The sequence below is a fragment of the Ranitomeya variabilis genome, chromosome 5, assembly GCF_051348905.1.
Source record: "Ranitomeya variabilis isolate aRanVar5 chromosome 5, aRanVar5.hap1, whole genome shotgun sequence".
Classification (NCBI taxonomy): Eukaryota; Metazoa; Chordata; class Amphibia; order Anura; family Dendrobatidae; genus Ranitomeya; species Ranitomeya variabilis.
In genome coordinates, this window is record NC_135236.1 from 485,339,902 (window position 1) to 485,355,619 (window position 15,718).

At 46.4% G+C, this 15,718-nt stretch overlaps 1 protein-coding gene across 1 annotated transcript in view; it reads left to right on the forward strand.

The window, feature by feature from the left end:
• APPL2 (adaptor protein, phosphotyrosine interacting with PH domain and leucine zipper 2) overlaps positions 1–15,718 on the forward strand; it is a 132,394-nt gene that overhangs the window by 30,117 nt on the left and 86,559 nt on the right. Inside the window, exon 2 of the mRNA XM_077265534.1 lies at positions 10,746–10,844. Within this exon, the coding sequence (XP_077121649.1) occupies positions 10,746–10,844 (99 nt within the window). The remainder of the gene's footprint in view (positions 1–10,745; positions 10,845–15,718) is intronic.

A 15,718-nucleotide genomic window follows, 5' to 3' on the forward strand; every position in this document is an offset into this window, starting at 1 on the left:
GAGAAATGAGGGCCCTGCTCGTAAGCTTACAAACTATGAGGAAAATGGGGAGACATGAGAGGTGGATGGTAACAATTGCTTTTGTTGTTCGGACCAGCCATAGTGTAAGGATCGTGTGTTCATGTAAAGCTGCATGAACCAGTTAACAGCCTAAATATGGACAGACAAAGAGGGCTATTAAATACATAACATAAAGTGTATGAGAACATGATGCGAGGAACCTGATTATGATTTACATTTTTTGAATGGGCCACACAGGGATAGTTAGGTTAATGCGTTGAGGCGGTAGGCCAGTCTGAACAAATGCGTTTTTAGGGCACGCTTAAAACTGTTGTGATTGGGGACTAATCGTATTAACCTGAGTAGTGCATTCCAAAGAATCGGCGCAGCACGTGAAAAGTTTGGAGACAGGAGTGGGAGGTTCTGATTACTGAGGATGCTAACCTCAGGTCATTAGCAGAACGGAGAGCATGGGTAGGGTGGTAGGCTGAGACCAGGGAGGAGATGTAGGGTGGTGGTGAGCCATGGAGCGTTTTGTGGATAAGGGTAATATGTCTGTACTGGATTCTGGAGTGGATGGGTAACCAGTGTAATAACTGGCACAAGGTAGAAGAGGTGTAAACATTATTATTCAATGGATTATGTAAATGAAGAGGTTGGACAAGACATTACATCACAATTCTTTTTTTTTTGTTCAATAATAGATCTTGATTTAGCTTTCAAAATCCGCACACAAAATGCATTAAAAACGCGCGGATTTTTGGCTGCGTTTTTTGGTAATAGATGCAGATTCTGTGCGTAAAAATCCACAGGCAAATCCACAACGTGTGCACATAGCCATATCGTAATGTATTAGGTTAATTGTTAATTCTAAGGAAGGTATGGAACGTATAGTGCTGATATGGAGAGGCTGGACCGAAAATATGAGTGGCAGTATATAGTAGACGAGAGCATGTCTGCGCAATAAAAGACCTGCTCTCGCACCCTTAAATCTGTCTCCATGTTTCCGCTAAAGTCAGTTTTCTCTTAACAGGCAATGTAGGGGTCAGAAAGAAGTGAAATTCCAAGTAGACGGTCTCATCAAGCAATAATATATTAATAATGTATACCGTTTGTATTATATTCTCTCCCACTTTACTCCGTTGACAGGGCGTAAGTGCCCGTAGTCATGCTGATTGACAGCCAGCTCCCCACTGCACAACCACGAGAAGTCTGCTGTTGATGAAGATGGCTGTCAGCATAATGCTATTAAGGCACTGCATCACAAAATATTGCATATTTACCATGTATTTACCAATTGGGTATTATCCAGGCTATATGTGTCTCAGCATTTTCTGTTTATTCTACCTGCATTTACATTATTCCATCTAAGCCATATTGAAGTGACACTTCTTTTTTCTATTGTTGGGCATTTTACTCATTCAGATGATTCGCATATGGACGCATATGTAGGGTATTTATTTATATATTAAATAATGTGATTTGTACCCTTACCCCCTTAGGCTACTTTCACACTAGCGCCGGGCACTGCACGTCGCAATGCGTCGTTGTGGAGAAAAAACGCATCCTGCAAAGTTGCCCGCAGGATGCGTTTTTTTTCTCCATAGACTTTTTGTAGCGACGCAGTGCCACACGTCGCAACCGTCGTGCGACGGTTGCGTCATGTTTTGGCGGATCGCTGCCACAAAAAAACGTTACATGTAACGTTTTTTTGTGCGTCGAGACCGCCATTTTTGACCGCGCATGCGTGGCCGAAACTCCGCCCCCTCCTCCCCGGACCTTGCAATGGGGCAGCGGAAGCGTCCTAAGACTGCTTCCGCTGCCCACGTCGGGCATTTTTTTCACAGTATTTGTCGGTACGTCAGGCTGACGCAGCGCGACGGCCCCGTACCGATGCTAGTGTGAAAGCAGCCTTAACTACAGCTCTGGTAAAAAAAATTAAGAGACCACCACATCAAAACCCTGTCATGGGCAGCCCAATCTCCAGACCTGAACCCTATTGAAAACTTCTGGAATGTAAACAAGAGGATGATGGATAGTGACAAGTCATCAAACAAAGAACCGCTTACATTTTTGCACCAGAAGCAGTGTGAAAGACTGGTGGAAAGCATGCCAAGACGCATGAAAGCTGTGATTAAAAACCATGGTTATTTCACAAAATATTGATTTCTGAACTCTTCCTGAGTTAAAAGATTAGTGTTGTTGTTTCTACTGTAAATGATTATGCACTTGTTTTCTTTGCATTATTTGAGGTCTGAAAGCACTGTTTGTTTGTTTTTTTAATTTTGACCATTTCTCCTTTTCAGAAAAAAATACAAAATGTATTGCTTGGAAATTCGGAGACAGAAGTTTATAGAATAAATGAACAATTTACATTTTACACAAAAATATACCTATAAAGAGAAAAATCAGACAAACTGAACATTTTGCAGTGGTCTCTTATTTTTTGCCAGAGCTGTATATCTATTGAATTTTATATGCATATCTTTTGGCATAATTTTAGACAAAATCACCCACCATTACAGGGTTCTTAACATGTTTTTTTCAGTTTTGTACATAATAAAGATAATTGTATATTATTTATGATGCATACATTTATTCATGTGGGTCTTCCTTCTAACAGTATTCTAACAAAATAAAAAGACATTTCACAAATGGTGTTCCTGTAAGGTAGACATATGGGAAATGTTATTTATTAACTATTTTGTGTGGTATGACTATCTGGATTGACTATATAAAGATTCAAAGTGTGAAAATTTCTATATTTTTAAAAACTTGTCATCTTTGATATTTTCATAAATAAACAAAGCATATTGACCTAAATTTACCATTATTAATAATGTGTCATGAAATTAAACCATCTCAAAATCATTAGAATATGTTGAAACATTCCAGAGTTAATGCTTTCTAAAGTGATCCGTCAGATGTGAAAAAATTGGCCTGGTCACTAAGGGGCTAAAGGGAACCTGACAGCTGATTCATGCTGCCTAATCCATGATGTTATGATAGTGTAGCAACTTAAGGTACCGTTACACTAAACGACTTACCAACGATCACGACCAGCGATACGACCTGGCCGTGATCGTTGGTAAGTCGTTGTGTGGTCGTTTGTGTGGTCGCTGGGGAGCTGTCACACAGACAGCTCTCTCCAGCGACCAACGATCAGGGGAACGACTTCGGAATCGTTGAAACTGTCTTCAACGATGCCCAAGTCCCCCTGCAGCACCCGGGTAACCAGGGTAAACATCGGGTTACTAAGTGCAGGGCCGCGCTTAGTAACCCGATATTTACCCTGGTTACCATTGTAAAAGTAAAAAAAACCCAAAAACATAAACACTACATACTCACATTCCGATGTCTGTCACGTCCCCCGCCGTCAGCTTCCCGCACTGACTGTGTCAGCGCCGGCCGTAAAGCAGAGCACAGCGGTGACGTCACCGCTGTGCTCTTCTTTACGGCCGGCGCTCACAGTCAGTGCGGGAAGCTGACGGCGGGGGACGTGACAGACATCGGAATGTGAGTATGTAGTGTTTTTTTTAACTTTTACAATGGTAACCAGGGTAAATATCGGGTTACTAAGCACGACCCTGCGCTTAGTAACCCGATATTTACCCTGGTTACAAGTAAACACATCGCTGGATCGGCGTCACACACGCCGATCCAGCGATGACAGCGGGTGATCAGAGACCAAATAAAGGTCCCGATCATTCCCTACGACCAACAATCTCCCAGCAGGGGCCTGATTGTTGGTCGCTGTCGCACATAAAGAGATCGTTAGCGGGATTGTTGCTACGTCACAAAAAAGCGTGACGTTGCAACGATATCGTTAATGAAATCGTTATGTGTGAAGGTACCTTTACTCCGGAAAGTAGATAACATAGTTGTCACGGGGACCTTCTCCGATACCACACATTCAACAGAGCGAGGGAAGTGTGAACAATCCCAAGACCTTTATTATAGGCAAAACTATGAGGTCAACAAACAATCCACACTGAGGATACAATAGTCCAGAACATGAATGCAATTCAGTAACAGGATAAAATGTCCAAGGAGATGAGAGTCCAATAATCCAGCAGACAGAGGACAAAAAATCCATATGCTTCCCTTTCTCTTTTTTTTTTAAATTTAAATAGGTTTTTATTAAGAATAAACAAAAACATTACAATTCAATAACCTTTCAATTTGTTACATACAAATTTTCTCATTTTCCAACAACCTCAACAATCCCAACATCCCCCCTCCCAAAGGACAGCTCATCTCTATAGAAACTTCTATTTCTGCCAATGTTTCTCCATCCCACTTATCTCAGTTGTGACTGCTTATACATCTAGTAACTTCCACCATTCAAAGGCCCTCTGCTCCCCATTCATTTTACACACTATCCCTACTCCAACCACGGAGACCACATTTTATCAAACGTTTCTATTTTCCTGCGTCTCTTGTAAACCCCCTTTTCCAGTTCGAGACCATGTTTTACATATTGAAGGAATTCTCTCCTAGCAGGTGGATCCTCCTTAATCCAGTTCCGTGCTATCACTTTCCAAGCCATATATAATAGCCTAGCGATTGCTATCTTCCAGGCATTTTCCACTCCAATTTCATCCATATATCCCAGTAAGCACACAATCGGATCTCTCGGAACCCTACATCTGTACGCACCTTCCACTCTACTCAGAACCACCAACCAGAAACCAGCCAGTCTTGGACACGTCCACATCATATGGTATATTCCTGCATTCTCAGTCCTACATCTCGGGCACTCAGAGTCAGCACGCAGCCCCGCCTTATGCATAATTTCCGGAGACTTATAGACTCTATGCAGAATGTAAAGCTGCGAAAGCCTGTACGGCTCGCTTAGTGAAACTCGTGGAACCCACTCCAGCACCGACTCCCAGGTTTCATTCTCCATTGGGCCTAGATCTCTTTCCCATTTAGCTCTCGCTTTTATAGGAAAATCCAACAAATGTGTATGCAATAGGTCTTTATACAGGGTGGAAATAACTCCTCTTGTATTCCCGTCACCACATACATATTCCAATACAATGTCTTCTTGAATTCTAAGTCCAGCGCCCCTGTTTTGAGCTCCAAAAGCGTGTCTCATCTGAGTATATTGATACTCCCCAGAAGGTTTTAGCCCGAATTCTCCTTGCAGCTGGGAAAATGATTTTAATACTCGTTGTTGAACTATCTGACTAACATAACAGATTCCTTTTGCCTGCCACTCCATCAGCACCCCCAGAGCCGCAAATTCCACTAAATTATTATTAAGCCATAGCGGTGTAAATCTAGTCAAGCCTGTAACTCCCCGAATATGCTTCAGTCTGTTCCACAACTTACTTATCAGAAACATGGTTGGATATAATTTTCCCAAAGCTCCCAAGGAGCCATCCTCCAGACACTGCACCACTGGGCGTCTGCCTGTCACCCCCTCCATCAATTTTTGTACCGCATTTGAAGACTCCACCCGTTCCCAGCCCCTCAAATGCTGACTCTGAGCTGCAAGAAAATATAATTCCGGGTTAGGCAGAGCCAAACCCCCATCTTCCTTGGGTCGCTGAAGCGTCTCCAGGCTAATACGTGAGTATTTCTTCCCCCATATCAAACTTCTAAAAATGCCATTTATCTGACGAAATTTCCCACGTGGGAACCAAACTGGCGCGTTATGAAGAACATATAATATTTTGGGCATCAGAACCATTTTAATAAGATTAACCCTTCCTACCACCGACAAGTGCAACTTATTCCACGCATCCACCTTCGCCTTTAACACTCCCATAACAGGAGTCAAATTCCTTTGTAAATATTCCGTAACTGGCACCGCAATCCATATCCCAAGATATTTAAAATGAGATGTCACCTTAAGCCGCCCCTCTCCCAATAACTCATTCTCATTCTCTCCCACACCATCTACCCTGAATAGAACCGATTTGTCCCAGTTTATCGTCAGTCCCGACCATGAACCAAATCTCTCAATAATCTCAATGGCTCCTTTCAAAGAGTCATCCGGGTCAGCCAAAAACAATAAGACATCATCCGCGTACAACGCTATCTTTTCCTCGACCTTCCCATATTTGAACCCAGGGACCCCCTCAGATTGCCGAATCTTGGCTGCCAAAGGCTCCACAGCCGGAGCAAACAAAAGAGGTGAAAGCGGGCACCCCTGTCTTGTACCCCTAGCCAGCTTTATAGGTTGAGACATTTCCCCGTTTACTCTAATTCTAGCTGTCGGTGATGAATATAGGAGCTGGATCCAAGACACAAACTGCGGTCCAATACCCATGCGCTTCAACACCTGCCATAGATATTCCCACTCCACACTGTCAAACGCCTTATGGGCATCCAAAGATGCAATAACTCTCCGGCCACAGTTATCCGAACTCAGCTGCAGATTCATATATAGCCTCCGCAAATTAACCGCTGTAGATCTATCAGGCATAAAGCCAGACTGATCCGGATGAACAAGACCAGTGATGACACTAGACAGACGAGAGGCTAACACCTTAGCCAGAAGTTTGACATCCATGGTTAATAAAGAGATTGGGCGATATGACTCAGGTTTTCTCAGATCTTTATCTTCCTTCGGAATAACCACTATAATGGCCTCCCTCATAGAGGCTGGCAGGCACCCATGACACCTAGCTTCCTCCAGAACCGACTTTAATCTAGAAATCAACACCTCTCCCAAGCTTTTATAAATTTCGGCGGGTAACCCATCAACCCCAGGCGCCTTCCCATTGGCCATAGACTTCAGTGCCCGACTCAGTTCCTCCTCAGTGATAGGGGCTTCCAAGCTCTCCCTATCCACTTCACTCAATGTCGGTAATTCCAGACTCTCCAAGAAAGTCACTGCATCTCCAACCGACCCTACAACCCGGGAGGAATATAAGTCCGCATAGAAGTCCGCAAAAACCTTTAAAATCTCAGATGTCTCAGTAACCCCACTCCCATCAGCAGATTCTATCGAATGGACAAATGAGGAGCTTCTCTGAGCAGAAGCCACCAATGACAGCATATGGCCCACCGTCTCTCCCTCTTGATAATAAGTCACCTTTTGAAATTCCCGCTTCCTTTCAGCTTTGCTCAAAATAATTTTTTCCATTTGATTTTGCGCTGTTTTCAATCTCTTCCCAGCCTCAGGAGTTCCCAACACTACCATCTCATCTTCTGCGGCCCTCAACTCATCAACCGCCACCCTCTCTGCCTCCCTCGTCTTCCGCTTACACCTACTAATATCTTTAAATAGTAACCCTCTCAGATACGCCTTCATTGCATCCCAAACAATAATAGCTTCTGTACTCCCTTCGTTTAAGACAAATAATTCCGCCACCTCCTGTCCTATACATTCCAAATCAATACTATGTAACCAATTAGGATGGATCTTCCATTCTCTCCTACTTACGGCCTGCGCCATTAACAATCCAAGCTCCACCTCAATTGGACTATGATCCGAAAGGGCCCTCGGCAGGTATCGCACCTCCCCCACCATTGTATCTAACAGACGATTACCCAACGCCATATCAATTCTGGACAACGTAGCATGAGCTGGAGAATAACATGAGTACCCTCTCTCTCCAACATGTCTAACTCTCCACAGGTCAATCAAACCAATTTCACCGACATAGGTTCCAAATGGTGTCGTATGCCCCCCCGACCTATTCTGGGTATTCTTATTTTTATCCCAAAAGTCATCACAAATATTATTCAAGTCTCCAATAATTAACAGAGGCATCGGTCCCCATCGTTCCACTCTTTCCAATACCTCTCTAATCTTCCTGCTTGAATAAGGAGGTGGAATATACATTGCCGCCACACACACCCTCACTCCATATAATAAACAGTGTATTACCACATATTGACCATCCACATCCACACATACCTTCACTTCCTTATACTGCACTCCCACCGGTACTAAGATTGACACACCCCGCGAGTACGTTGAATAGGTAGAATGATATCCCTTTTTAATCCATCATCTATTTAGCACGTTCACCCTCTCCCATACCAAGTGCGTCTCCAGCAAGCATATCATAGAAGCCCGTTGGTCTCTTGCATACTGCAAACTCGCAGCTCGCCTAGACGTATCCGCCAGACCTCTCACATTCCAGCTAAGTATCTTAAAGCGGCCCCCCATCATGTGACTCATCATCTATAGATTTATCATTACACTTGGTCATGAGCTATCCAACTTCCCCCCCCCTGCCCAAACCCCCCCTCCCCCCCATCCCCCCCAATACAAAACATTCTAACTCTTTTCAAGAGTGGGGCGCCATCACCCATCACGAGCACTCTTGTTAACGATATCATCTCAACCCGCCTCCAGCTACTGTTTATTACCAGATTTGGCGCCATTTTCAACAGAATAAAAGATTCCTACTTATATTAAAGTGCATAAGCAAAGGAACTAAACCAATTTTAAGTACGCCGCAAACCCTTCCTCCCCCTAACCCAGCAGCCCTTTTAACAATCCCAGGCCATTTACTTATAAATGCCCATCTCCACCCATCAACTTTCACATCTCTATTGCAAATAAACCGTCAATCACATTTCACTTTCCTTTTGACAGTAAAATATCTCCCAACCAGATCCCACTCCAGATTTCAATCTCCCTTTCCTTTAAGTCTCTTAGCATTGATGTCGATCCACTGGGTAGCATCCCCCGGCGTCTGAAAAAAGTGAACCTTGTCAAACGCGACCACTCTCAGACGTGCTGGAAACATCATGGAGTATTGCACCCCCAGTTCCCTCAGCCGTCTCTTGATACCCGTGAACATCATTCGTTGTTTCTGGACCAGAGCAGAATAGTCAGGGTAGATAGCAATTCGTTGACCATCAGCTGTCAAATCCGTCATATCTCTAGCCTTCCTCAGGATAATGTCTCTGTCTCTATAATTAAGAATTTTGGCAAGCATGGTGCGAGGATTCGCTCCAGGGACAGGTGGTTTCGGCGGGATCCTATGAGCTCTCTCCACTGCAAAAACTTTTGTCAGCACTGCATCACCGAAGGTCTCCAGCAGCCAGCTTTCAATATATTCAGTGGGATTTCTACCCTCAGCTTTTTCAGGGATACCCACTATACGTATGTTATTTCTTCTGGACCTATTCTCCAGATCCTCATTCTTTGCAGCCAGCTCTGATTATTGCTTGAGCAAACTTCTCAGCTTTTTGCAGCTGTACTATATGATCTTCTGCAGGGCAGCGTTTATTTGTGCAGTGTCCCCCTTTACATCCTGTATCTGCTGGGTCAGGGACTGCTTGCATGAAGACACCAACACAAAAACGTCCCTTAGAGTGGGCTCAGCATCTGGCACTCCGTCTTCAGATCCCCCTTCTACCACCACCATGTTACTATCTCCACTCCCCTGTTGTACCTCTTGTACTTCTGCTGGGCTCTCCTCCTCCTCCTCCGTGTCAGCTCCCGCTTCCTCCTCTGCCTCCTCTGCAGCTTCAACTCTTGCGTATTGCTGGAGCTTCGCCGCCGCCGTCATTCTTCTCTGGCATGCAGCGTTCTCCTTATCTGCCTTCTCCCTCGCATCGGCGCCATCTTGGCCAGCGCCTGCCTCCCCAGCTCCGGCGTCCTTCTGCCGTCTCCTGGTCATATTTACTGACCCCGGGACCGCCGCTGCGCACCGCTGCACTTCCTGGAACCTCCAACAGCCGGTAAGCACCGATAGAAGCCAGTCACTGGCACTGTGACAGGATTTTATTAGAATCAGCAGCCGGAGCGCTCAGCCACACGACCGCTCACATGGACATTCAGGCCACGCCCATGCTTCCCTTTCTCTCTGACGTGCTGTGTTCACACCATCCTCACCACACAGGGACTGACTTTTTCAGCTCTTGTCCTCCCCAGCCCCCTCCTAGAAGTGTATGATTTACCTACAGAAGGGACAGTGTGCTTAAACAGAAAGAGATCCCACAGTGAGTAAAACAAACCACAAAATACAAAACGAAGTATTAAATGCATACTGTTAGAGAATATGCTGCCTACTTCCTAAAAAAAACAGAAGATAGATACATGGTAAAGAACATAAACAGAAGAGGTACCTAGTTGGTCTTTCACAAACTTGATTTAAACTACAGCAGTATGGCTGGACATCCAAATGAGACTATTACCAGCAGCAAATACCAGCAGAGGGAAAGTATATAAAGCCACTCCCGAAAGGTGATAGTGTAGACAAATGAGTAAATGAAAACACCTGTTACCCTAAAAAGACTGAAGCAAGGATAACAGAAACTAAACACCCAGAGAAAATATGTATCTGCTGTTGCTTGGCGGAAAGAGAAGCTGACCACAAAGCACAAGCTCAAGGGTTTGAACCCAGACACATTACGCATGGGCAGCATGACTCAGTGACCAGATTCGTTAATGTTTCATGTTTGTTTCCCAACCTTGTCAGTCTGGGGGATCAGCATGAGAAGCTGTCAGTGACCAGCCTCTTGGATTTGTCAATCGAGTTGCATCTTCCCTGGTCAGTTTTAAAAGTATGTTTGCTCTAAAATAAATCTGGTAGCTAATTAATGATTTCCATTGTTTGTGCAGAATGAATTAGCTGACAGGTTCCGTATATTAATACTTTTTTTTTTTTTTTTAGAATGGCATTTTTTTTTTCAAATAATCTGCCAAAAACCCTGAGTAATCTTTTACATTTATCATGAACTAGTTCTGAGTTACAAGTTTTATTACATAGCTATTACTTATCAATTTCTTTTTTTTTTCTTATGTTATACTTTGGCTATTTTGACAGACTCGCTCCCTTCTGAGTGTTTTTGAAGAAGATGCTGGAACACTAACAGATTACACAAATCAGTTGCTTCAGACTATGCAGAGAGTTTATGGTGCTCAGGTGAGTTAAGAAGAAAGCTAAGCCTGCTTCGCGGTTTATATGTTTGTGTGTGTTCATCATTACCTCTAAATTGAGCTTCCAGGCACTATTATCCTATATGTTTCTTAGCCTGGCCAAAAGTTGTCATATGATTTGACGTTGCACAAACATCAATGTATTGTGCACATTTTTTCTCCTTCGTCTCATTGGGGGACACAGGACTGTGGGTGTATGCTACTAACGCCAGGAGGCTGACACTACGTAAACATAAAAAATGTTAGCTCCTCCGCTGTATACACCCTGACACTGGCTGCAGGCTAACCCAGTTCATGCTTAGTGTCTTTAGGGGGCACATGTCTGTTTTTCCCAGACCTTTTTTTATCTCTTTTTCACCATGAAGATGAGACAGGGGCGACGGACCCTTTTGAAGGGGTCCAATCTCCCCAAACCAACAAAGGACGAGCGCATGGAGTGTCGCCTCCACGTATCCTCTCCTGCAACGTGGGACAAGATGCCGGACTCAGCCCTGACCACCCTAAGGTATTGAAACCCTAGGCTGTACAGGTGCATATGTGCAGTCCATGTGGCCCCCACTGCATCACCAATGCTAAGACTGCGTTGATGGAAGGAGGCGGACGGTCCCTCTCGCCAACCCCTGAAGGGAAGATGGAGCTAGGGTGCCTGCACCGTCCTTTATACAGCTCCCTCTCTAACCTGAAGCTGGAATCCATTGGAGGAGTAGGGGGCTGGGAGGGCTCCTGCCTCAGCGCTCTTCCTGGCCCTTCCATGCGCACGCCTCTCATTCTGTATCGTCTGGCAGGTGCAGGTCGGCGGGGGAAATTCGGTTTTCGGTGGGTCTTCCGGTGGCCTCACATCGGCTCCGCTCCCGTATTCTCGGATGGGTGCTGAAGATTTAGTCCCCGGCTTTTGCTGGTGCTAGGCCACGGGTGAAAGTCCCGCCTCCGCAGCCTGTCTGCTTCCAGTTCCACCCCCGTATCCTTGGGCAGGCGCTGGAAATTTAGTCCTCGGCTTTTGTTGGTACTAGGCCGTGGGTGAAGGTCCCGCCTCCGGAGCGCGTCTGCTTCCGGTTCCGCCCCTTCGAGCAGAGCGCGCATTTTTTTGAAGATAGGTCTCAGAGGATCTGTTCCTTTTACGTTGTTCCGCAGGATCCAGGGTAACAGGACTGGGTGGGGTAAGTTTTACTCCCTACAGTCTGGCAGCTCCTCTCTCTCGCTTTCTCTCTCAACAGACCCACCAGGTCTAGAAGGATCAAGACCCACACGGTATTATATACCTCATGTTTTACCTATCTGTCTTTTTTTCCACATGCACTGAGCAATCTATTCTGTGAGGCCTGTGATTCTGAGCACGATCAGGAGCCATCCCCCGTGACTGAGCCCAGTGTGTCGGGTCCCCCGTAATGGACCCTGTCTCGGTCGCAATCTATGGTGTCGCTATCTAGCGCAATCGAGTCCCTTCAGGCCCCAGATAGGGGCAGGAACAGTGGTTTGCCTGTCTTGGAGGAATCTTCCATCTCACAGGAACCTCTGGCCTGCAGGGGCGCTCTCTCTCTAATCAGATGCTGGGGAAACGAACCCACACAGTGTCTTCGGGTCTGTCTGATGCCTCGGCATCCATGAGTACCGTCTCTCGCTCTCCCTCGCCAGAAGAGGTTAGTGAGCAAAACTCAGATTACAATTCCGAAGAGTCCCTCAATTTAGAGGCACCTAATTACCAGGAGACAATCGACAGCCTCATTGAGGCCGTTAACCAAACCCTGAGTATAGACGATGGCCTCGGGTCATAAGGTGTCATTTAAGACTGACAAAACAGTCTCAGAGTATTTTGCACTCACCCAGAGTTTGAGGTTGTAGTGCAACGTCACAGGGAGCGACCAGTCAAGCGGTTCTCTGGTCAGAGGTCCCTAAACACAAGATATCCTTTCGCTTCTGAACTCCATAAGAAGTGGGCAGAATCCCTTTCGGTGGATCCTCCCGTGTCACGGTTGGCTTCTAAAACTTTGTTATTCCTCCTTAATGGTTCTTCTATTAAGGATCTAGCTGATCAACTCATTGAGAGCCTAGCTCGCTCAGTGTTTTGAAGCTTCAGGTTCGGTCCTCTCGCCCTCTTTTGCGGTGACTTGGGTAGCTAAGACCATGATATCCTGGTCAGAGTCATTGAATAGAGCTCTGCTGGATGAGGACCTTCCATCCGAGGGGGCCGAAATCTCAAAGCAGATTGCTCTAGCGGGAGACTTTTTGATTAAAGCATCTTTGGATGCGGCGAACTGCGCAGCACTGGCTGCCGCAAACGCAATTTCCATTAGGAGAGCTCTATGGTTGAGGACATGGCGGGCAGACTCAAGCTCATAGAAGTCCCTTCTTTGCTCTCTGAGTGACCGATATTCGGCAAAAGATTAGATCAACTAATTTCTGACGCCATAGGGGGGAAGAGCAACTTCCTCCCGCAGCAAAGGATTCAGCAGCCATTTCACCAACGTTTTCAGGCACGGTTTTGGTCCTTTCAAAACCCGGGGTGGACCACAGCGGCCGATTCCGTCAGTTCAGGTCGGCCTAATCAGAACAGGGATTGTCAGATCTCAGACAGAACCAACCCGTTGGGCAGGATGCGGTCCCACCGGCCAAGATCTATAGGATCTAGTTCCTCCAGATTCTCATCCAAATGACTGTAGGCAGTCTTCGGTCGTCGCCAGCAAGGTGGGGGCCACCTACTCTGGTTTCGCCAAGTCTGGCTCACCTTCAGCACAACAGATGGGTAAGAGAGCTGGGCACAAGATAGAATTTATCATCCGCCCCTGAGTTTATTTTTTTTCTGTCTCGTTTTCCCACTTCAGAATTCCGGGCATGGGCCTTATTGAAGGCTGTCGAGTCTCTTCGGCTCAGCGGAGTTATTATCCCCGTTCCAGAGGACGAGAAGTTTCAAGGCTTCTATTCCAACATGTTCATTGTCCCCAAAAAGGATGGAGCGATAAGGCCCATTCTGGACCTGAAGCTTCTGAACAAGTTTTTCAGCATTCGTCTTTTCCGAATTGAATCTCTCCGCTCGGTCATTGCTGCCATGGAAAAGGGAGAATATTTGGTGTCTATAGATAGCCAAGACGCCTATCTTCACATCCCCATATTCCCCCCCGCATCAGAGGTTTCTTCGTTTTGCCATCAGCAATCTGCATTTCCAGTTCACAGTCTTGCCTTTCGGGCTGGCCTCCGTCCCCAGGGTGTTCACAAAGGTCATGGTGGCCGTGGTGTCCATCCTGCATTCCCGGGGTACAGTCATCTCGTCATATTTAGACGACCTCCTGGTCAAGAGTCCATCTTTTCGGGCTTGCAAGGAAAATGTCAGCTTCTCGCTAGATACTCTTGCTCGCCTGGGATGGCTGGTGAATTTAAGAAAGCCGTCTCCTGTGCCATCTCATAGGATCACCTTTCTGGGGATGATCTTCGACACCTCCCGAGGTCTCACAATACTCCCCCGGGACAAGGTCCTAGCACTCCGGCAGGAAGTGCAGGTCCTTCGTCAGCCGGTCCCTCATACATCCGTTTTTTCATGAGTCTTGGGAAGAATGGTGGCAGCGATAGAGGCAGTTTTGTTTGCACAACTCCATCTTCGTCCCCTACAGCATGCCCTCTTGGGACAGGAACCACTTCTCTCTCAATCTCCGGTGCCGTCTGTCCACTCAGGTCAGACAGGCGCTTACATGGACAATGAGTTGCTCCCTTCAACAGGGGAAACTTTTTCCCCCAGTCCAGTGGCTAGTGCTCACGACTAGGGTTGAGCGAAACGGGTCGGCCATTTTCAGAAGGCTGCCGGAAAGAAGCCGAGGGTGAGTATATTCCTATTAGGTATATACTCACCCTCGGACGCGCCCTGCTTCTTTCCGGCAGCCTTCCTTCTTAAGAATGAGCGCGTGAAGGACCTTTCGATGACGTCACAGCTTGTGATTGGTCGCGGCGGCCCACGTGACCGCTCAGCGACCAATCAAAAGCCGTGACGTAATTCTCATGTCCTAAATTCCTAGAATGAGGAATTTAGGACCTGAACATTACGTCACGGCTTTGTGATTGGTCGCTGAGCGGTCACGTGAGCGGCCGCGACCAATCACAAGCCGTGACGTCATTGAAAGGTCTTTCAAGTGCCATTCTTAGAACGGAAGGTGACGGTTACCAGCGGCGATGTCCAGGCTGCGTCGGAGAGGTGAGTATATCAATATTTTTTATTTTAATTCTTTATTTTACACTTAAATGTGGATTCCGATACCGATTTCCGATATCGCAAACATATCGGAACTCGGTATCGGAATTCCGATACCAGATTCAGAAGATCGCCAACCTCATGGCCGACCCCACACAGGGGTCAAAAGTCAAAAGTTCCACTCTGTGATCTCGGCAGTCCACATTCCGGGCGAGGAGAACTGGCCAGCGGATTTCCTCAGTCGACAGGGTCTGACGTCCGGAGAGTGGTCGCTTCACCCCAATGTTTTTTTCAACATATTTGTCAACGTTGGGGGACCTCGGAGGTGGACCTGATGGCCTCCAGGGTAAACACCAGAGTGCCCAGGTTTGTTGCCCGATACTGGGATCCACAGGCATTCGCCATAGATGCGTTAGTCCTACCTTGGAACCAGTTTCACCTCCCTTACCTGTTTCCTGCGCTACCACTGCTCCCAAGGGTCATCAAAGAGATCAAGATAGAACGGATCCCAGCAAATCTGATCGCTCCAGATTGGCCTCGGCGGTCTTGGTACGCAGACCTAGTACACCTGCTCACCGATACCCCCTGGTGGCTGCCAGAGCACGCAGACCTTCTCTCCCAGGGCCCGATCTACCACCAGAACTCAGGGGCCCTGTGTTTAGCGGCCTGGCCTTGGAATCTTGGAT